This window comes from Pygocentrus nattereri, chromosome 19 (genome assembly GCF_015220715.1).
Source record: "Pygocentrus nattereri isolate fPygNat1 chromosome 19, fPygNat1.pri, whole genome shotgun sequence".
In the NCBI taxonomy this organism is placed as follows: domain Eukaryota; kingdom Metazoa; phylum Chordata; class Actinopteri; order Characiformes; family Serrasalmidae; genus Pygocentrus; species Pygocentrus nattereri.
Genome location: NC_051229.1, coordinates 31,965,733 through 31,989,491, shown reverse-complemented (window position 1 = coordinate 31,989,491; position 23,759 = coordinate 31,965,733). Strand labels below are relative to the sequence as shown.

The following is a 23,759-nucleotide window of genomic DNA, read 5'->3' as shown; positions in this document are numbered from 1 at the left end:
TGGCCGGGAATCAAACCCAGGCAAGGTGACAGTGCTGCCCGCTGTGCCACCTACATGATTTCAGACAATAATAAGATTTCTGCTTTGCAACTGGCTGACAGACTCACAGAACAAGACGTAACACAAACGTACTGTAAAACTCAAACTTCATTCTGCGGCTTTCTTTTAAAAACATCGCACCACTTTACCCATAAATATGAACATATCGTTGCTGTCGGAAGAAAACCTTGCATCTCCACTTTTGGCATTTTTTAGTTTTTGACATCATTTGAAAGTATCTGTTGGTCTTTACATTGTTTGTAAATGTTATGATGAATGGCCTAAAAGAAATCACCCAAAATGACATGGGAAAAATTCTGGTTCCATTGACTTACATTAAAAGTAAAGTATGTTTTTTCCTTCTCCTGTAAAGTTCCTATTTTGGAGATACAAGGTTTTCTTCCGACAGCAGCGATATGCATCTAATGTTAACGCTGCTTGCTTATTTCCGGTACAGCGGTCTGTTTCTACACATGCACAAATCTGAACGAAATCAGAGTAAGAGTTCACATGCAAGGAGAAATCTGATTACTGAGCTAAAATCCTGCTCTCCCTATCGAATTTCTTAACTGGATTTCTAGACCTGATTCCGATCTAAGAAATCAGAGTGTGTTGTTTACATGACCATTTGAATAATCAGATAACTGCAGAAAACTGATTATGATCAGATTACTGAGTGAATGTAAACACACTCAAGGAGTAAAGACACGCGGTAAAGAACGTCCACAAGTATTTTTGATTTCAAACAATTAAGCCAGCTAGATAACTGCTTGTATTCACAGTGGGTGACATATCTAGGTCTTCCAGACCTGGAGTAATGTCTATGCTATTGTATGTCTATGCCACCTATTGTAAACAAAAAGCATGATGGGACAGTGAGATACAGCTTGACTAGATACATTCCATAGGAATAACATTCCTGATAGATTAACTGGATTTTAACTACGGAATAAGAGTATTAGAGAATGGTAGTTAAGTAGTTTCAGTTTTAGTTAATGTGAAGGAAAAGGCACCTCAATCAGCATCTGGACATATTCATCGTCCACCTCTATATTGATGTCATGCAGGAAGTTTATCAGCTCTTGTGGACTCATCTTGTTGTCACAGTTTATATCAGCTTTCCGCAAACAGTTGTATATCCAGCTAATGCTCTGATGTAAGGGGCAACCACATTACAGAACATACATTATGCTGCAAAGTGTTAAAATTAACATGATTACATGGGAACTTCTTAAAATGGCTGGGAACTTGCATATTAGTTCCATAGCTGTTATTATGTAAGTCATAGTAGTTACTGGGCATTAAGGTTAAGAACAGAATAATAAGCCTGGGGTTTAAAGGGTTAAAAGGGTCAGTTACACAACAGGCACAATACCGTAGTACCTCCCACAGCCAGTTCCTTGTAAAATGTCACAAAAATGCTGCAAAATGTTGTAAACAAACAATAAGACGATTGTTATAACGTCCGTGTACCACAAACGTAAACAAAAGCCTTTCTGCTCTACAGGAGGCGGTAAGGATAAGGATACTGTTCAGTTTTACTCTGCTGACTGAGGTTACTCAAGTTGAAGATGACTTTCTCCAGGCCAGAGACCCAGTGCTTGGCCTCCCCCTCTGAGTTGGCGATCAGGTCCAGGTTTTTGCGGCGGCCTTTGAACAGGATGGAGAAGACCCGCGGATCTAGCGCCTCTTCTGTGTACTTCTTGAGACCCTCGGTCTGTCGGCCGGACCGCACCGAGTCAATATCTTCAACAGAAACTGGGTAAAGCAGATGAAAATTACATTCATTGCATTCATGCAATATTATACAGCTGTAAACATCCACTAATGCAGTGTGTTGCACTGATCTGAACAGTGTGAATTAACTGTATGAACTTTGGAGTGCTGGTTCGGTGTAAATAAAATAAGGCGTTTCTTGAAAATATAAATGTGCTAAGAACAAAAAAAAAAACCATGTTTTTTAGTATGTCTATTTTCTATATTCCACTATTAAGTAAACACTTCCTGCAGTCACTATTATGCATAAATTTGCAGTAGAAACATAGCAGTAATATATCGCTGTTGTCAGAAGAAAACCTCATATCTCCATTTTTGACGTTTTTCAGTTTTTGACATAATTTGAAAATACCCGTTGTCCTTTACGTGATTTGTAAATTTCGTGATGACTGGACTAAAAGAAATAACTCTAAATGACTTGGAAAAACGTCTGGTTCCATTGACTTATATTAAAAGTACAGTATGTTTTTTCCTTCTCCTGTAAAGTTACCATTCTGGAGATTTTGGTTTTCTTCCGACAACAACAATATACAAAAATAGCGCATTCTGGGAGATACTGATCAAGCTTCAATCAAGTCAATGAAGTTAGTTAGATATTATTTGCATGTTGGGGAAGGGACCGATACTTTTAATCAGTCTACAAACCCAATTTCAAAAAAGTTGGGATGGTCAGGAAAAGTACACACAGCAGTGATTTACAAATCATTTTTGACCTGTATTCAATTGACAGGTACAAGATATTTAAAGTTTCAACTAACTAAATTGTATTTTCAATATATACCCTTATTCTGATTTATTGCCTGCAACATGGTTGAAAAAGTTGGAACAGAAGCATGTTTACTCCTGTGTTACATCACATTTCTTTTTAACAGCATTCAGTAATCGTTTGGGAACTCAGGACTCCAATTGTTGCAGTTGTGAAAGTGGAATTTTTCCCATTCTTGTTTGATATATCACTTCTTTCAACAGTTGTTTGCTGTTGTATATTGTGCTTCATAACATACAAAATGTTTTCAAAGGGAGACAGGTCTGGACTGCAGACAGGTCAGTCTAGCACCTGCGCTGTCTTACTATAAATCCCCACTGTTGTAACGTGCAGAATGTGGCTTGGCATTGTCTTTCTGAAACAAACAGGGACATCCTAGAAAAAGACGTCGTTTAGATGGCAGAATATGTTTCTCCAAAATGTCCCCCACAGTGTTAATAATACATTCACAGATGTATATATTACCCACTAACACACCCCCCACACCATGACAGGTGCATGACAGACTTACAAACTTTGTTTTGGTAACATTCAGAATGCTCCTTTTCTTTGTTGCCCTGCAGAACACAATGTTTATTCTTTCCAACAACAACATGGTCTCGTCAGACCACAACACGGTTCCACTTTGTTCGAGTCCATCTCAAATGAGCTTTAGCCCAGCGAAGTCGGCAGCGCTTCTAAACGTTGATGCATGACGTCATGTAGCACAGTCTTAACTTGGGAATTGTAGATGCAGCGACAAACTGTGTTTACTGACAAGGGGTTTCTAAACTATTCTCCATGCATATTCCATGTAGTAACATGGGCTCAGTTTTTAATGCAGGGATCAAAGGTCATGGGCAGTCAATATCAGTTTTTGGCCTTGCCATTTACGCAGAAATTATTCCATTGCTCCATTAGACCATTCACTCACCACAAACTTCACAGTTTTACTCTGCCCCTGTGCCTTTTTTGGAAGGTGTTGCAGGCATTACATTTGGAATTAGTATAAATTCACAAAAATCAGCAGAGTTAATAAGGTAAAATATTAAATATCTCTTCTGTGCGCTGCTTTCAATTAAATACCTGTAAAGGCAGTTTACAAACCACTCTTTCTGCTCTTACTGGCATTTAACCTGCTTTCCAAACTTTTTTTTACGTAATAATGTATGGAGTGAGAGGCGCCTACCCAGAAAACTCATTAGCTTTCATTTTCACATGTGCAGCTCATTTCACAGGAGCTTTTTTTGTTACATATTATTCCCCAACCCAAAGAAAGTCTACTTAAGATGTTTTAGTATTAAATAACGTAGAAATACAGTAATCTTCATAACACAATATGTGAACTGTAAAGTAAATTTAGGCCATAAATGACTTTTTCTTATACAAAAAAGTTTTGTTTTGATCTTCCATGTGCATTTGTTTTGGTTTTCTAGTCCTGCCCCCTTGTTTCATGACTCCACCCCTGACTGTCTCCACCTGTGTTTGCACTTGTCCCCTGTTACCCTAATGTATTTAAGCCCTGCGTTTTCCCCGGTCTGGTTACTGGTCTTTGCTTGAATCTCTGTCTGTGTTGTTTGGATGTTTATGCCTGTGTTCATTTTGTCATGTCTGTCTCTCCTGCTCTCCGTATTGGCTATTTGAACCTGGACCATTTAGACTATGACCCTGGATTTGCCCATAATAAATCTCATTTTTTCTCCGCATATGCGTCTGCCTCCTCACTCCCCATTACAAATACTTACAGTTAATCAAATCAAATTGAACTGGGGTGAAATCTGAGATTTCATTACGCAATTAATCATTTCCTGAAGAATCATAATCCAATAAAATTAGATAATTGAAGTCACCAAGCTAAAATATGCTTGATCAGGACTGGAACCAAGCTCTCCAGATGGTGCTCCTGCAGCCCCAGCAAACATGCCAATTGTGAACTTTGATCAACTGTAATAAAGCACACGTCATTTTCGCACTGATGTCATGTGATATACAGTGTAAACATCGACTCTTGGTCTGAGATTTTCTAAATATGTCTGGCCAATTTTTAACACTAAACTAAAACTGAATAAAAAGGGGCGTTGTGCATTTTTTTCTGCCTAATGAAACCTTAAAAATTTACAAAACGTTTTGTGTTACAAGGGGTAGTGGTTGAAATCTTGCCCCTATGAAATGGGACAACCCTTCAAGAACCGGATAAGTCATCAGTTGTTGTCAGCGACTTTTACGTAAACAGATGAGACGAGATTTTCCGGCCATTTCCAATATGCCGCCTCCAGCTGTGGTGTGGAAAATAATCAGGACGTGTTTTCCTGCTTTGTCTCCATACTATAACAATAATGGTATATCACGCTGATGTTTGCCATTTATCCGAAGGAGACTGAAAAGCATGGGCGCTCGATTCATTCACAACTTCAGTTTTACGCATCAATCAATCAAACAAGTCACAGAATAAAAAAGAGCACAAACAAAAAACTTCATCACTTCATTAACAGCTACTAGTGCTGCTCTGTAGGCGACCCTGTGACAGCAGAGGAGGGTGAAGTTCAGCTGCTCACTGCTGGGCTTTAGTTACATTTAGGGCATCATATGCCTTCAAAGATGGGGCAATTAATTACTATCACCACCAAGAATTCTTTGGTGATATGAAGCTGATCTTAGCTTTCTAATCGCCAGCTTCATGATTAAATGGTGCAGCAACCTCGGGTACCAGAGTGTAACTGCTGCGCCATTTAGGGTGGAACTTGAAAATTCGCCAGCTAGCGACTGAGACATTAAGTGATTAAGAGACCCTTGTTAGTCCCACTATGGGGAAATTTCACCTCCCCATTTAACCCATCCGTGAAGTGAAACACCACATGCACTCTAGTGAGCACACACACACTAGGGGGCAGTGAGCACACTTGCCCGGAGCGGTGGGCAGCCCAATCCGCAGCGCACGGGGAGCAGTTGGGGGTTAGGTCTCTTGCTCAGGGATACCTCAGTCATGTGCTGTCGGCTCTGGGGATCGAACCGGAAACCTTCCGGTCACAAGGCTGGTTCCCTAACCTCCAGCCCACGACTGCCCCCACGACATCAGCGTATTACTAGCTATTTTTATGCGTGTTATGAAAGAAATTACCATAAACCGTTATAACCATGGTTATCTTACAACACAGCAACTTTTAAACAGAGAAATACTCACATTTATGTGTCTCTTTGGCCGCTTGTCCAGCCATCTTGCAGATCATTTGAATAGCATTCTGGGAATTTTCTCATAACCCTCTGTTTGTAGTGCACCTCGGAAAAACCTCCGTTTGAAGGGCCAAACAGCCCTTCAAACATCAGGACAACCCTAACCCTAGATGTGAATGCGCAAAACGGAGGGGTAGGGCTAAGTGTCAGGGGCAAGGGGTGAAATGGGACTGGGCTCAAGTCGCTTAAAAGTCCCAAATATGTTTTCAACTCTGACTTTAAACCAATTTGGTAGAATGATCCATATAACAGGTTAATGTAATACATCTCATAATACAGAACTTAATCACGTCACAGATAAGCCATGACCTTTAATCTAATCTGATTATCTAATGTAACTGACTTGTGTCTTGTTGAGCAGGATGCTAATAAAAGTTTTGCTCATGAAACGATGAAAAGAAAAACAACACCAAGAAATATTGGTTGGTGTTTCTGATAAAATGGCAATGAGTGGCACCACAAGTTAGGTGTGGCAAACAGGCAACTCCGTACACACAGACACACCCACATGTGGGATCAACTCACAGGTTTGTTTGGAGCGCAGGGTCTTTTTGGACTCGTGCCACATAGTCTTGCAGTCCTCCTGCAGCTTGAAGAAGCGTGTCTTCTTCCACGAGCTGGAACGAACTTTCACAAGCCCCGCGCCGCTCAGCAGAAACTGCAGATCCGGATCATCCTCCATGCCTACAGCCAGGAAAGAGGCACGAGATGGGATAAGTTAGAGTCCTTTTCATCTTACCCTGCAATCATTCTCCAGCCTTCTCTTACAGATGGGCTGTCTGAGGGGCAGGGCTGGTGGCTATTAAAGGGGAATTCCACCAGTTTTTTCAAACTGCATAATTCAAGATGTAAACACAGTCTTTCAGAGAGGTTCACTGTAGAGTAACTTACCAGCTTTCTTTACACTGGCGGTGAAAGGATCCACGAGTCAATGTTGACAACACAAATACAGCCATTCTATTTGCTACCCAAAACCGCCAGCGTACCTACACGTGTTCTGTGAGCCTTTTAATGTAATGCTTATAATGACAAAATAGTGGTCAATCTGAAAAAGTAGGTTTTCTTTGGGGACTATTTTGCCTCACAAAGCCCTGCATGTACCTCTTCATCTGGCATGCAGTGTAAAAATACATTTCAGTTAAAATCTTCTTGCAAAGCTACTGTAAAACAATGTCTCAGGCATCTGAAAGCATATTCATAACCATTTTTAAACGCATGAAACTGTGCAGACGTCTGGTTCCAACCACCATCAATGTGAACAGTTTCTCGAGTACGAAGCATCTCACATCAAACCACTCTGAATGACTTTGTTTACATCTGAACCATTTATTTACACTGAAATTTTGGTAAATGGTACACTGGCTCCATTTATTCAGTTCCGTCTACTTACGTACATTTCTTTGACCTTTTTACTTTTTCCATTAAACAGGCAAGTAGTTTGTAAGGAAAGTAATCTACTATTTCATGCCTCTGTCTCTGGAGCTGTAGAATTTTATTTTATATAAGCGGGTATGTGGACGGGTGTTGAGCGGGCTGCAGCAACTCCAAATGTCAGGAATGTTGAATTGTAATGAAAAATAATATTTGAAATGTAACGGAGACCCATGTGTACTCACATTAGGGAGTTTGCATTTTGAACAATTCAACTCACATGATAACGCCCCACCTACTGAATAATACATCACCCTCCCCTCAAACATATCTCCTGCCAGTGTGTCTGAGTGTTCGATCTCTATAACGCAACACTCCATCACATATCAGCAATCTGGCTGGTTGTAGCTTGTTTAAAATATGTGTGGTAGGAGCACGGAATAGTTTACACATCCTCTACAGGGATTTGCTCAGTTTAACATTTGCACAGGTCATATTTCATGTTTTACGTCACCCCAATATGTTAAATTCAGCAAATAAACTACTCATTGTGCATTAAAAATGTGCAGAGGTGTGTGCTCTGCTTTTCACATAGAAAAATCAACAAAACGGCATCAGACAGTGCGCCCAAACTTTTGCACGCGACTGCGCGCATCTACTAACCTGACCACACCTGACCATCCCACTTATATGAGCTTGCCGGACGTCTGATTCCAAGACCATGCATGTTAATGTGGAGTTGGCCCTCCTTTGCGGCTGTAACAGCCTCCACAAGATTTACGAGCGTGTCTATAGGATTTTAGGCCCGTTCAGTCAAAAGAGCATTTGTGAGGTCAGACACTGATGTTGAATGAGAAGGTCCAGCTTGCAATTGACACTCCAGTTCATCCTAAAGGTGTTCAAAGGGGTTAAGGTCGGGGCTCTGTGCAGGCCACTGGAGTTCCTCATCCGAACTAGTTAAACCATGTCTTTACAGAGCTCACTTTGTGCACAGGAGCACAGTTACACTGAAACAGGAATGGACCTTCTCCAAACCGCTGCCCTATAATTGTCTAAAATGGGTTTATATGCTTTACGATGACCCTCACTCTTCACTAGAACTGAGGGACCTGAAAAACAACCCCAGCCCATTATACCTCCTCCACTAAACTTTACTGATTGCACTATGTATTCCGGTATGCAACACTCTCCTGGCATCCACCAAACCCAGATTCACCCATCAGACTGCCAGGTAGAAAAGCGTGATTCCAGAAAATACACATTCACTGCTCCATGTTTTAAACCACTCTAGCCATCAAAACTCTTTTTATTACACCACCCAACACACAGTTTTTGTGCAGTCTGCAACTCTGTAGTGTTACACTTACAGAGGCATCCATCAGTTTCCTGGAGATGCACTTACACCACCATGCTATATCATTCAATCTGCACCAGTCTGGATGTATTTCTGGTGCAATAACAGCATAAACAGTGCAAAACAGCTTTAATAACCCCATCATGGCAACTTGAAACCAAAAGCAAGGACACATTCATTATTTATATGGAGATTCGCTTGAAATTTTTATGTCAATGAGCAGCACCTTTTCCTGCCTTTGCTTAAGAAAGTCTTCCCGAGGCCAAGTAAACCCGTGTGAGTTTGAATTACTAGCATCACTCACGCTGTATTAAAGGAAAATTCTACGGATGCTTCAAAATGTCTGAATAATTGAATAGTTAAGATGTAAACAAAGCCAATTCAGAGCCACACGACGCGACACGCTTCATAACAAAGACTCTCAGAGTTGTTCATAGTGGTGGTGATAGGAACCAGACATCTAAAGTGTCTAATGCCTCTCAACATTCCCTCACAGAAAGTTACATGACATGGTTATGAATATGCTGCATGATATTTTTGTGATATGAGGTTTGTTAGTTCTGTGAAGTTATATATATTTTTAAATGACACCTGTACATTTAAATCCATACTTCATGGCTTCAATATGTTTTCATGACACAGTATGTCATATATATATATATAAGTAAATAAAAGAAAATAGTGCTACATTTAAAAATCACTATTAGAAACTACGTATACAATGACTCCTATTCAGCATTTAACATACTGCAATGCACTGAATCCAATGAAACAGGTGCTCTTTTTATAATTAAATATACTTGGGGAGTGACTTAAGCACCACAATATGCTCAGATAAGCATATTGTGATGTCATTTATCACTAAACACTGCCCTGTCCACCCCCATACACCCCCCCCCCCGCAACCACCCCACCCCTCCAATTACCTTTATCAACACTTCATATCAAACCTCAGCACAGCCACAATAGACAGCAGATTAAATGACTACACTGTGTAGTCCGTGTGACACCCGGTTACCATCACCACCACTGTAATGCCATCATTAACTTTAAGTCGCGACCACGACTTAATGCCTTACTTAAGTCGTGGCCGCGACCTTGCCATCTCATTCCCACGCCTCACCAAGTCGTGGCCACGCGTTAGGATCTCGTTCCCACGCGTTAATAAGGCGTGACCACGCATTATTTCCATTCATACAGGACGTCGCACACCAAACAACCCCGACTTAGCTTACATCACAACCACTGGGTTATCCAGATGTTTAGCAGGCGGTGAAATTCCCCTTTAAGAAAGCGAGCAGCTCCGTTTACTGCGCGCGAACGCGTTCCCATCAGAACCAAAACGACGCAAAAGCCTAAAGAGGTGAAAATGCTGATCCTACCCAGCAGCTTCGAGTTCAGACTCGCCACTCTCAGGCTCTGGGCTTGATGCACGAGTTCCTCCGACTTGCTCCTGCTTGTCTCCTTTCTTATGCACTGCATCTCGACGCTTCGAGGACGCACGTCTCCTCTGCTCCTCTGAGGAAGTTTGTGTTCCTGTCTTTCTCTTTTTTTTCTGGGGCGTGTACCATCCAAAGTTCACTCCTTGCGTTACGAAGCAGCAGCTGCCTGTTACACGGCGCGGAGGAGCTCGATCAGTTTTACTCAGCACCCTGCCGCAACTCACACGGGGCTGAGAAGCACTACAGACTAGTTTAAAGGAGAAGTCCACCAGTCCTTCAAAATGTCTACACGAATAAACGGTTGGAACATACACGTAGTCATCCAGAGCAGCTTGGTGTGAAACGCTCTATACCAGAGAAACTCACCAAGACAGAACTGTGCACAGTGGCGGTGATAGGAACCAGACGTCCACCTCTTAATCTCCCTCACCGAAAGTCATTACACGAAATGCCTGATGAAGGCACTCAAAATGATGGCCTAAAGTGTCTGGTCACCCCGTTTACGTTAATCGTTAATGGCGAAGAGGTACATGCCGGTTGTTGTGAGCCAAAATAGCCCCCAAAGCACTTAGTTTAATTTTCCATCATTATAAATATTACATACAAAAAAATACAAGACACATAATGGTTCACTGGTCATTTTGGATAGTAAATGTAATGGCTATATTTGCTTTGCAGATATTGTGACCCCTGGTTCCTATCACCGCCACTGTAAAGAAACCAGAGTCTAACCTCTACAATTAACTATTTAACATCAATTTTACACTCTAAATTAATTTCTAGCGATGCAATGATGGAATTATGCCAAAAAATGTGAAAAATGTGTGGAATTTCCCTTTAACAGCTTGCTCTAGCTCTACAATTTGCATTTTTGGGAACCCTGTGGGGGGAAAAAGCCAGTTTAAGCCAGTTAAGGCAGTTAAGCCAGTTCCCATTAGAGAGCAAAAGCATCAGGTTTTAATCCTAATGGTTCTAATGGTGTTTTTCCAGTAGGGCAGTTTTATAAAGACATGTGTGAATCGTTAGATAAACACAGAGTTAATACAGAAAGGAAATCATTCTGACTTTTATACTAAAAGTAAAACAGCGCAATGGCCTCACTATGAGGAAAGCGGCAGTGGCCTGTATGTTGTTTTTTGAACCTTTGGCGACATCTAGCGCCCGACGCGTGTAATACACGGCGTGGCGCTGCTCTGACTTTGTCGATGTGGTGGAAAATTTCACCCTGTGGGAAAACAAAGATGAGCTCTCCCCTGTGACTACTGCCATTTACATAACGTGTACATAAATTTACAAAAGTACAAAGTTGTAAATTAACGCTATGAGGCACATCACTGCAATGTTTTCCCTAGGGGGAATATATCACAGTCCCCATCTACTGCAGGAGAATTCCACAGATTTCTAGCATTTCTAGTATAATTAAACGGTTAAGATGTAAACAAAGTCATTTAGAGTGGTTGAATGTAGAATGCTCTATTCTTGAAAAGCAAAAAGCCAGAACTGTTCACAGTGGTGGTGACGGGAACCAGACATCTGAAGTGTTTAACGTCTATAAAAGCTCCCTCACAGAATCCTGTTACACGAGCCACTGTTTTAAATGTACATACCTCAAATGCAGTCATGCTGGACGGGTACATGCAGCACATTATAAGGCAAAATAGCTCTGTAAAAACCTCTTTATTCAGATTTAGCACTATTTTGCCATCTTCACCACTACATATAAAACTCAGAAGACGCATGTAGGCTCACTGGTCATTTTGGTTAATAAATAAAATGGATATCGCTGTTGTCGGAAGAAAACCTCCTATCTCCAAAATGGTCACTGTACAGGAAAACTTGCTTTACTTTTAATGTACAACCCCAATTCCAATGATGTTGGGACGTTGTGTAAAACATAAATAAAAACAGAATACCATGATCTGCAAATCCTTTTTCAACCCATATTCAATTGAATACACTACAAAGACAAGATATTTAATGATCAAACGGATGAACTTTGTTGTTTTTTGCAAATATTCACTCATTTTGAATTTGATGCCTGCAACATGTTCCAAAGAAGTTGGGACAGGGGCAACAAAAGACTGGGAAAGATGAGGAATGCTCAAAAAACACCTGTTTGGAACATTCCACAGGTGATCAGGTTAATTGGAAACAGGTGAGTGTCATGATTGGCTATAAAGGGAGCATCCCTGAAAGGCTCAGTCGTTCACAAGCAAGGACGGGGCGAGGTTCACCACTTTGTGAACGTTTCTCAACGTGCAACTGCAAGGAATTTAGGGATTTCATCATCAAATTATGTCAAAAGCGGAAAAACTGAGAAAAATGGAGATACAAGGTTTTCATCCGACAACAGCGTTTTTATTTGTGACCCCTGGTTCTTATTGTCACCACAAGAGAATCCAAGCTGGCAAGTTTCCCTACGATGGATATTTCGCAACAAACCAGTAAAAATGACTTTGTTTACATCTCGACAACTGAATTATGCAGCATTTTTGAAAAACTGGAGGAATCATCCTTTAGTAAAATACTATGCCAACTAACACTACTATAAATTTCAAGACACTTTGGACATATTTATGTAATCACTGGCATAATTTTTGATGTAGTCCTCATATAATGTGTTCTGGTCCAATATTTAAATGGCCCAGTGTGAATGCTTTCAGAGAACATAGACCTACTGCTCTACTGCTTTACAGTCCATTGTTGGGGTGCTTTATACACATGGGCATGGTGACCTTGAGCTCATATGTGGCTCCTCTAGGCAAGAGCATTGGGTTATGGGTCAAGGAAGGACATAGCAATATCTGTATATATCCAACTGTATTAAAGGACTACTATAACATTTTTCAACATAGTCTGTATCTGCAGTCTGTATTTACTGCACCTTATTATAACAGAAGTCAATGTGCAGGTGCTGAAGTGTACTGCGGCAAAACCTTTATCTCCATTTTTGTCCTTTTCATTCTTCTATAGAATGTTCTGGGGCTCATTCAGCATCACAGAATATCTTGTACCTTGGCATTTTATTGTTTGAATGCGCTGGTGAAGTATGGTGAAGGTGGGGAACTTTGTTAGATAAGTCTGGCTTCATTTAATTAGCTATTGAAGCTGCTTTGCAGGAAGAATGAGCCGCTGCATAGCTGGTCATTTCAGTACTTCTATTTCAAGGCTGCCTGTTTATTCAATTAAAGACATAGTTTTAGATTTACTGACCTTTGGGGGCTTTACAGTGCGTTAAAAATTCACGATGAATGGACCAACTGAAATATTCCAAAATGACTTGTCCCATGAAATTGAGTTATGGCATAAGTGATGTTTGAGGAACGACCACGCCTGAAACTCCTCCTTCTCAATTCCGGATTCCTGTAAAATACCAGTCCTCCAGCTCCTCATTCTCGTGACAAAATTTCGCACCCCACTTCCTCCCCCCCTTCTCCTCTGCTTTATCCACGAAAGCACACGGCCTTCTAGTGAGAAGCCATATAAGACTCTAGCCCAAAATTCCCTCCCCTCGTTATCTCCTTCAGCCCAAGGCATGGTCTGCATTGAGAATGTTCTTTCCTCCTCCTGAACAGCATTTTGGAGATACTAGGTTGTGTCACGACACATGCAGCACACTAGGTCGCAAAATGCTGATTTACTGATTTAAATGAGTGCTGGGGAAACCAGTTTAACCTTGCGGTTGTTAAATTAGCTCTGTTGACTTTGCCATGCTGGAATTACAAAAGAGACACATATGTTTGCACATTTTTTTAATCATTAAAGCAGCGCATAATTTCTAATTATTGACTGTTAACAACAAATAACCTGCGTTTACAGCCCAACACACTTTTTAAGTGGCCTTGCGATAATTAAGAACATTCTGCAAACTGTGGACTATCACATTCCCCAGCAGGATGTTCCTCTTAGTATGCTGTTGGACAAAGGTGCAGTCTCTTAGGGTACAAACAATGTAAAGGAGTCAATACAGGGTGTGTGGAGACAATGCAACTTAAACACAACTGTAACAAAACACAGCACATTGTTTCCTAACTAAAGACACTGAAGACGTGTCCTTGAGGGTTCCACTCAGGTGACCTGAAAGGGAGTTTTTAGTGAGTGTAACTTCCTCTTAGTAAGGGGGCTTAGCAAAGAAACAGAAAGCCCTTCGACTTGGACCATATTATAATAGAAGCATCTGCCCATTGGCTTCAAGTGTGTGTTGACTTATCAGGTTTCCTGTTCTTTTCCTGTTCTAAACACAGAGGGGAAACAAGTATTCAGATAGCAGTCAGTCCAGTGTACATATCCACATCCGATTGACACCCAAAATGGCCAAAGTTGCAAAAAGAGTGCCCGTTCGACCGCCTTTAAAGTTGTACTAACATGCACGGTTTTAAAGGATTTCTGCCACGTCGCAAGTGCGTTTACATGCACTTAATAATCCGATAACTGGAGAAAATGAGATTTTGTCAGCAATCCGATCATTTCGTTTAAAGGCACTTGAGCAATCAGAAATAATGTGAAACTCCGGGTCTGCATGAGTCAGAGAGTAATCAGATTTCCAATAAACTCACAGAAGAACTAAAACTCAAACTGCACGCCGTGGCTTTTTTCAAAAACATTCAGCATTGCTGAAACGTGTTTTGCTGCGTCTCGCGGAGACGCTGCTTGCTTATTTCCAGTACGGCGGTTTGTTTCTCACTGAGAAACCCGAAAGAAATCAGAGTAAGAGTCCACATGCACTGATGAAATCTGATTACTGAGCTAAAATCCAGCCTCTTTATCTGATTTCTTAATCGGATTTCTGGACCTGACTCCAATGTAAGAAATCAGAGTGTGCTGTTGACATGACCACTTTTATAATCAGATAACTGCAGATATCAGATTATAATCGGAGTATTGGGTGCATGTAAACGCACACATTGGCTTCCACCTCACTGTGTGGTGGGTGTTTCCTCCTTTAAGATGTGTGTGTGCTTCGCTGGCTGGCAGTGATCAGCATAACAACTGTCCAAATATTCAGATTTTTAGTTTGCAGCTTTAATATGTAGACACACAACAACACTTTTCATTCATAAAATATATCATCACTGTCCAAAGAAAAACACGCATCTCTTTTTTTTTTCTACCTTTCCATATCATTTGAGTGCGACAGCTGTCGTTTCCACTGGATGAAACTTTAAGGGACCAACAGAAAAGCCCCAAAAATGCTTGGAACAATAATATTCTTGTCACATTAACTTGCATTAAAAGTAAAGAATGTTTTGCCTTCCCTTGCTTTTCTGTGGACGGCATCAATATACAAAGTCAGAAGGCATTCTGCATGTAAATTTGTGGTTGATTGTACTGAATACTTATTTTCCTTCCCTTTAACTGGCTGTGGTGATCAACCACACTCCACATGTGCATCAGACAGACAATAAAAACCGCTGGAGTTTTCCTGCAACTGTGGAACGTGTCACGTGTTGGTCTAAAGCATGTAATTATTTGTATCGTGTCATGAACCACCTATCAGTATAATCACACAGGGGAGCCTATGATTTGAGGCACCGTCCCGTGGGGGAATGCGAGAGGCGCAGGGTGGATTATGTGTTACGTGACCCGCTCCACCTGCTTGCTACCTGGAATGTCCCTCCGGGCCAACTCTGGAGTCGCACTTTCAAGGGAACATTTGGAATAGGGTGTTTATGGACGCGGTGTGGATTAATTATATTTTAACCAAAAAAAAAAAAAAAAGAAAACAGAGTTAATCATACATAGAAGAAAAACAGCTCCTACTGGGCACACAGTCTGCACAGGGCCTTGTTAGCTATCTTTCTGAGTGAAGCTGATTGTTTGCTTTGTGGGACTATTTTGCCACACATCACCATGCATGTACCCCTCCGCATCGTGGCCATCAATTTCTCATACTAAATTTCATGTATTAACTTTGTCATGGAGCTTTCAGAGGCATTAAACGCTTCAGGCATCTGGTTCCCATCGCCCCCCACTGCGAACAACTCTGATGCATGATGTATTACGTATATTTCTCTAGAACAGGGTCTTGGGTTCAAAGCAACCTGAATGACTTTGCTTACATTTTAATACTTTATTTTGCCGACATTATGAAAAATCAGTGGAACTCCCCTTTAAGAAGTGATCTATTAAATGAATGCACCCCAAGAGAAACTGATTCAAAACTGTACACAGTGGTGGTGATAGGAACCAGACGTCCTCCTCTAAAAGCTCCCTCAGAAAAAGTTACCTGAAATAGTTATGAATACTCAGCCTAATGTCTGATAGATCGATTTTAGTTTTGTGGTCTAAAATGTATTTTAATATACATTAAAAGTGGATGGATATATGATGTTCTAGAGCAAAGTAATCCCAAAAGAAACTTTTCATCAACATTACAATAAACATTAAAAATACTCAGAAAACACGTGGTTTTGGGTAGTTCCTATCACCACCACTGTGCTGGTGAGCTTCTCCACACGTGGATAATTTCAGATCAAATCACTCTGAATAACTTTGTCAACACTGAGCTGTGGGGAAATTTCGAAAATTCGGTGGAAAAATCCGGCTTAGAGTGGAATAACGTGCTACAGCAACACGCCCTTTTCACTGAGCATGGGACCACTAGGTTTAATTAGAACTCATGTTCTCTTAAAACTACACATCTTCAACAGTGTCACCTCGAATGAAGAATGATTTCAGACATTTACTGATGAAGGTGAATTTACCGCCCAGAGAATAACTCACCGTGCATGATCACCGCGCCATTGCACTCCATTCTCCCGTCAATATCCACAGAAGCTCCTACGGCTAAGTAGCTTTTTCTTCAGGGTTCAAACGAAGTTATTAGTCGTGACAGACCAGGATTAAACAAGATCAGTCCTCGGAGAAGTTCACACAGCGTCCATCGCTGGCAAACTGACAAACTTCCAGCCCGCACAGTGAAAATTATGCAAAACAGTGCCCCCGTGTGGAGTCCAGTGTTAATGCACCGATTCAATTTGGGTGCATGGAAAATGAGTTTAAAAAATTCTGATCCAAAAACTCTTTCAGTACTGAGCTCCATATAGAACTGCAGAGGAACTTATTGGCCCATTCATCATCTACCAGCACTGAAATTTCTCTTTTTGGCCACCAAGGGAAAAAATGTGAAGGCCTAAAGTGCAACTTTTTAAAGGGAAAAGTAAACACATCATCATTATCAATATTATACAATAATATAATTCAGTGTATAAGATGTAGACAAAGTCATTTCGAGTGATTCGATGTGAAATAACTCCTGTGTGGACAAACTTACCAGCACCATGGTGGTGATAGGAACCAGGGATCCCAATGTCTATAATGCAAACATAGGCATTAACTACCTAAAGCCACCAGTGAAACTACATATCATCTTAGTTGATAGTAAAGGTCCAAAAATCTAAAAACACGCTTTCTTTGGGGACTATTTTGCTGTCGTACATCCTTCATGTATCCATCCACCATGAATGGATTAAAGTGCATTGATTGAAATACATTTAGACCACACAACTACAGCTTATCAGTGTATCAGATGTTAGTCTTCATAACCATTCATAACCGTTTCATGGAACTTTTTGTGAGGGAGCTTTTAGACGAGGACGTCTGGTTCCTACCACCACCACTATGAACAACTCTGCTTTGGTAACTTTCTCTAAATGACTGACATGTTTACAATCTAATCATGCAGAATTATAAAAAACACTTAGCAATTTATTTCATAGATCAGCTCATAAATGGGAATTCCACCAAGCGGAACTGATTACCTTTTTTGTGCAATTTTTCTTAGGTAAAAGTAAATGTATTGTCATTTGGAAACACCTAAAGAAGCGCAAATCCATGTACTTGAAGGGGAATTCCACCAATGTTTTCAAATATATGTCTAATAAATAGTTGACATGCCAGCAAAGTCATTCAAAGTGGTTTGATGTGAAAAGCTCTGTGCTGGAGTTAGTGTAACGGGGAGCGAGGTGGCAGACGCATGTGCTGAGTTAAGCGACGTTTATTAAGGGCAAATCCAGGGTCATAGTCGCAACGGTCCAGGGTCAAACATCCAACACAGAGAGTAGGAGGGACATCCATCCATCCATCCATCCATCCATTTTCTCAGCCGCTTCTCCCTCAGGGTCGTGGAGGGGTGCTGGAGCCTATCCCAGCGGTCATCGGGCAGAAGGCAGGATACACCCTGGACAGGTCGCCAGTCCATCGCAGGGCAAGTAGACATGACGAAATGAATACTGAATCAAACCACCAAACACCATGAGAAAACAATACATCCAACAATCCAGACAGTTCAGACAAAGACCAGTAACCAGACAGGGGAAAACACAGGGCTTAAATACATAAGAGTAAACGAGGGACAGGTGGAAACACAGGTGGAGACAATCGGGGCGTAACCAAAACAAGGGGACAGACTAGGAAACCAAAACAAATGCACATGGAAGATCAAAATGTAAACAAAGCACATGGACCGGACTGGGAGGGGCCAATCGTGACAGGCTTGTTTACTGCAGCAGTGATAGGAACCAGGTTTACTCCTAATTAAGATGATTAATGGTACATATGAAATAAGGTTCACTGGTCATTTTGAATAATTAAAAAATGGCTTTATTTCTGAGGTAGTCATTAGCACCCTGCTCCTACCACTACCATAACACAGAAATACGAGTTGGCAAGTTTCTCTACAATGCACCGTTTCACATCAAACCACTCCAAATGACGTTGTTTATATTCGCACCCTTTTGAAAAATGTGTGGAATTCCCTTTAAGTACTTTGAGTTTCTAGTCACCTCTGTCTTACAGTAGGACACATTTTTTTAATAGGATGATTTTAAGATGATAAAAGGTTGACTTTTTTGCAAAGTGCCATTTGTAGACTCAGGAAGGTAATAACTGAATGGATGTACTCATTAATGGATGATCTCTGGAGTCAGTCACAGCCAATATAACCACTGTAAGAAATATTGAATTGCGATGCACTTTCTAGATTAGTCTACTCTGTATTAACAGTCCAGCTCTAAATTGCCTCTTAGCCTTATTACTTGCCTTTCCTGACCTTCTGAAATGACCCAGTCAAGTTGGTAAAAACTGCTGATTAAGCATCAAACAAAACAGGAGGTCTGCTTCATTTTTACAATCTATAAACTGAGCATTTCAAGCAAGTCTCTGTCAACATGTGCAGATACAGTTAAGTGATACTTTTTTAATCCCACAAACGGGGAAATTCCACCTCTGCATTTAACCCATCCGTGAAGTGAAACACCACATACACACTCGTGAATACACACACACTAGGGGGCAGTGAGCACACTTGCCCGGAGCAGTGGGCAGCCCAATCCGCAGTGTCCGGGGGGCAATTGGGGGTCAGGTGTCTGTCGACTGAACCGGCAACCTTCCGGTCACAGGGCCAGTTCCCTAACCTCCAGCCCACGACTGCCCCACTTCTGTGCAAAAGTCAGAGACTACATTCATTTAGTTCATTTATAGTCAAAACAGCCATTAAATACAAGTCAACTCAGTTATTGGAGGAGATAATCAAAAAATAACAGGATCATTTCTATAACAGAAATTTTAAAAACTATTCAAATAGAGAACTGGGACTCATAACAACCATGAAAGACCATCCATGATCAAAAACTGTCCTAAATAAATAGAAGAGGAAATCAGATCTTCAGATCTGAAAACATTCACAGGTGTTTCTGTCCATCCTTCCACTGTAAGACAACGACTCAGCGCTGGGGGTCTGAAAGGATGTGTACCTCTTCAAGAAACTCTTGCTAAGGAAAGGAGACACATCAAACAAAGAAGCTGAACAATGCTTTTCTGACCATCCATGTGTGGTCTGGAGCTGCTGAAAAAGTGATGGACTGGAGGGTGGCTATGTGAGGTGGCTATGTGTTCTTGTGCCACTCAGCACTCCCATTCATCCGTGGCTTAGGACCCCCGCAGAGTCAGCGCTGGGATGAGTGCACTTTAACACTGGCCCGATCTGCAGCTTCTCCATGTCCATCCATGTGTTCAGGGGGCCAGAGGTGGGGAAGAAGAAGGCATTTCAAGTTTAGGTAACAAGAGCAATTCACACAATTGTACAAATTTATGCCAAAGCCATCATGAAGGGTCTTAGTAAGGTACTGGGCCACTAAAAGCCACCAGAGCATTAGTACCAGGGCATCTTGGTATAGATTTTAGGGCCAATCCCATTTCACTTAACCCTTACTCCTCTGTTTTGTGCATTCACATTAAAGGGTAGGGTGTCCTGATTTTTGTTGAGATAGAAGGGCAGTGTGAAGATGATGAGATAGAGGGGTAAGGTGAAGATGGCCAAAGAAACCCACAAAAGTGAGAATTTTCTTCGTTAAAAAAATTACAAGAAGCATTGCATTACCTTAGTTTAATGTCATTTCAATGTATTATGGTCCTTTTCTTTAAAAAAACATAAATAAATTGCTACTAGTATGCTGATGTCTCAGTAGCTTGCCAGAAAAATTTGCTGCTCCAACTGAAATTGTGCAGCAGTTACATTCTGCCGCCTTAGGCATCAGAGATATCTGACTTCAGTTTCATATCACTGAAAAATTAGGGGTGGGTGATAGTAAATAATTGTCCATCCCCCCTAATTGAAGACATATAATTGCCTGAATGTAGTTAAAGCCCAGCAGAGAGGAGCTGAACTTTACCCTCCTCTGCAGTCACTGCAGACGGGCAGGGTTGCCTACAGAGCAGCACTAGTAGCTGTTAATGAAGTGGTGCTCTTTTTATTTGAGGGTCCCATTTCATAGGGAAGATTTCAACCACTACCCCTCAGTAACTCAGTTCCAAGGGGCAAGGAGACACTCAAATACTAGGGATAAGGGGAAAAAATAAAAATACTGTAGGCCTACTGGAGGGATTGGAACACCAATCTTTCAAAAGATAATCTCTCAGTTGGTGTTTTGATGGTGGTGATATGACCTGTAACGTGTTCCTCCACTGATTCCTATAGGTGTTCTACTGTGTTAAGATCAGGTGACTATAAAGGCCATAACGCATGATTTACATCATTTTCATACTAATGAAACCATTTAGTGACACCTTGTGTCCTGTGGATGGCAGCACTGAGGCCACTCTCAGCAGGATAGAAGTGTTCTGCATGGAAAAAAGGTGATCAGTCAGAGAACTTGTAGAGAGAATTCCCACTCTGCAATGTCTTTCTCAAACACTAGAGGGCGCTCCCGAGTGAGTCGAAAATGAATGGGTTGATATGGAGCATTTGAGCAAAATCATAGTTTATAAACGCTTAAACGTTTATAAACATTTTTAATTAATTTCCTGAAAAGTGAATATCATAAAACATTTTAACACCACTGTTATAATCTTAAGAGCTTTTAAACTCGAGCTATAGGAGTTTAAAACAGCACCTTATGCATATATATGACATCAGTGAGTGCGAACAGCCAATGAGCTGCTCCACTTGCTAATCAATCATCCTGCTCTAGCAGTAAAGCCCGCCTCCTGCTGCCCGAAACCCGTTAGCTGTAGAAAAAAGGAAACATACAGGTGAGATTTCTTTGTTTATTTTTAGTGAAATCCATCCTTCAACTTTCTAAAATGAAAGAAATGTTCTGGGCGAGTGAGTAGAAACTATTTTAACTTTCCATTTTTAGGCGTTGAGCTCCATTCACTCCCATTCGGGCCTGTACTGTTCTCTTGGTTTATGCTGCACAAGCACTCCCACTTGTGGTGATCATATCACACTTTTCCACATCTCTGTAGACCAGAGCCTGTGGTTTTAACACGTGACTTTTTTACATCTCAGTTAGCTAGTTATGTAGAGTCCTTTCAAAAATTGTGGAATTGCTGTTAAATTGTTGTTAGATAGAGGGAGAGAAATATAAGAGAAGCAAAACTTGTGTTTTGGTGTAAAGAACTGCTGATCAGCTTGGGGCAACCAAAGAAGCCCAGAATGAAATTTCTACAGAATGAACAGTTAACCTGAGAAAGTGTAAGCAATGGTTTAAAGGGAAATCCCTTTGATTTTTACAAGATTTCTGCACTCTTTTTTTACTCTTTTAGTACTTTTACTTTTGATACTTAAGTACATTTGAAGGCAAATACTTTTGTACTTTTTACTCACGTGGAGGTCTAAAGGGAGGAACTTCTACTTTTACTGGAGTAATATTTTACCTTGGGTGTCTCTACTTTAACTCAAGTACTTCATCCACCACTGGGAAATGGATGGGTGAGGGAGGGGCATTAATTTGGTTGCAATCTTCAACCAACTTCTAAATCCTACATGCTGCATATTTAATGCCTTTAAAAGCTCCCTCAAAAAATGGTCACACAGAATGGTTTAGAATGCTGCTTCATGTCTGAGATGCACTAATTACCCTAAAATAAATAAAACAAAATGAACGCAGTAATATGTGGACTGTGGACATTACCCACATATAACCCCCTTTTTAAACTGCATTGAATGTTATATATCTAATTAATGATTTAATCAATTAATTGAGCATATACAAATGTATATGCTAATTAAGTACATATCTAATTACATTAATATGATGGTAATTAATCATTTATAACATACAAAATTAACCTAATAATTATGAGTTAGCCTTTCTTTTGCATGGACAGCATAGCTGACGTTGTGGTCTGCTGTTTTGGCAAGCTGTGCGATCAGTCATGTGTCCAGCAGTGAGTCAGTGATGTATGACTCACACGCAAAATATAAGCATGCACCTTTAAGCAGCTCACCTTTAATAGCCCTGTATGGTCAGTCCCGTCTGCTGTAGGTGGCGTTTATTGGGCTTTCTTATGGAAAGGCTGCAGGTGACCTATAATCATCTGCTTTGTTAAATGTTTGGTGTATAATTTTCTGACATGTGATTGTGCATAAATATTATGCACTTACTATTTTATTGTTTATGGTTTAAAGTTACAGTCCTTACAAACAATAATCCTATTAAAATATGTGAAATTTAATCTTGAGATTTGACTGTTAATTTGAGAAAATCAAGCTTTTGGAACAGCTTTTATCCACATGTCCTCACATGTCTTTATGGTGCCTTTATGGTAGCCTTATTAAGCCAAAATGAAGGCAAGCCTCTCCTAAGAAATAAAGAAAAGTGCAGTTTTGAATGCATTTATCACAACAATTGTGTGTGTGTGTGTGTGTGTGTGTGTGTGTGTGTGTGTGTAGCACTGTGCGAAAGTTTTAGGCATCTAAGCAAATTTTTAAACAATTTACCTCAGCAGTGAGTTTATCACAATATACGTTAGAATAAAGTCATATTCGTAATTCAAATAAACATAAAAACAATAAAAAGTAACAAGAATTTCTTGGAGAAAATGGATGGATGTATGGATGGATGGATGGATTTATATATATACATATATATATATATATATATATATATATATATATATATATATATATATATATATATGTATGTATGTATGTATATATATATATATAGACATTTTTCAGTTTATGCCATAATTTGAAAATGGAGATACGAGGTTTTTGCTCCGACAACAGCGATATAACCAGCTTCATACACAGCTTTATACACATATTTGAAGTTAAATTTATTGAAGTTAATTTTTGAAATGACGCATGAAAACGTTTGAAAACGCGCTTCTTTGCTTCTTTTGCACAATCATGGTCGCTGAGGCATCATAAGGACGCACATGAGCCTTATACAAATCCTGCGATCTACATACCACGCGCGTTCACAGCGCACGACATTTATGACTTGGAGATCTGCTGAACCGTAGCGTTGGAGAGCGCGCATGCGCCGGAAGCAGCTCACTCGCCTTACTTTTT

General features: G+C 40.5%; 1 protein-coding gene across 2 annotated transcripts in view; it reads right to left on the bottom strand.

Annotated features, from left to right (window-relative positions):
• Nucleotides 1-16,859, bottom strand: part of plcd1b (phospholipase C, delta 1b) — a 37,476-nt gene extending 20,617 nt beyond the window's left edge. The window contains exons 1-4 of one of the 2 annotated variants that reach the window (XM_037531066.1): nt 16,682-16,859; nt 6,317-6,475; nt 1,569-1,797; nt 1,053-1,182 (exon numbers count right to left, since the gene is read on the bottom strand). In XM_037531066.1, coding sequence (XP_037386963.1) covers nt 1,053-1,182; nt 1,569-1,797; nt 6,317-6,475; nt 16,682-16,712 — 549 coding nt within the window. In that variant the 5' untranslated portion in view covers nt 16,713-16,859. Of the gene's footprint in view, nt 1-1,052; nt 1,183-1,568; nt 1,798-6,316; nt 6,476-9,898; nt 10,082-16,681 lie in introns of those variants that run through there. The other variant, XM_017711374.2, reaches the window with a different exon arrangement.
• Between the last annotated feature and the right edge of the window lie 6,900 nt (nt 16,860-23,759).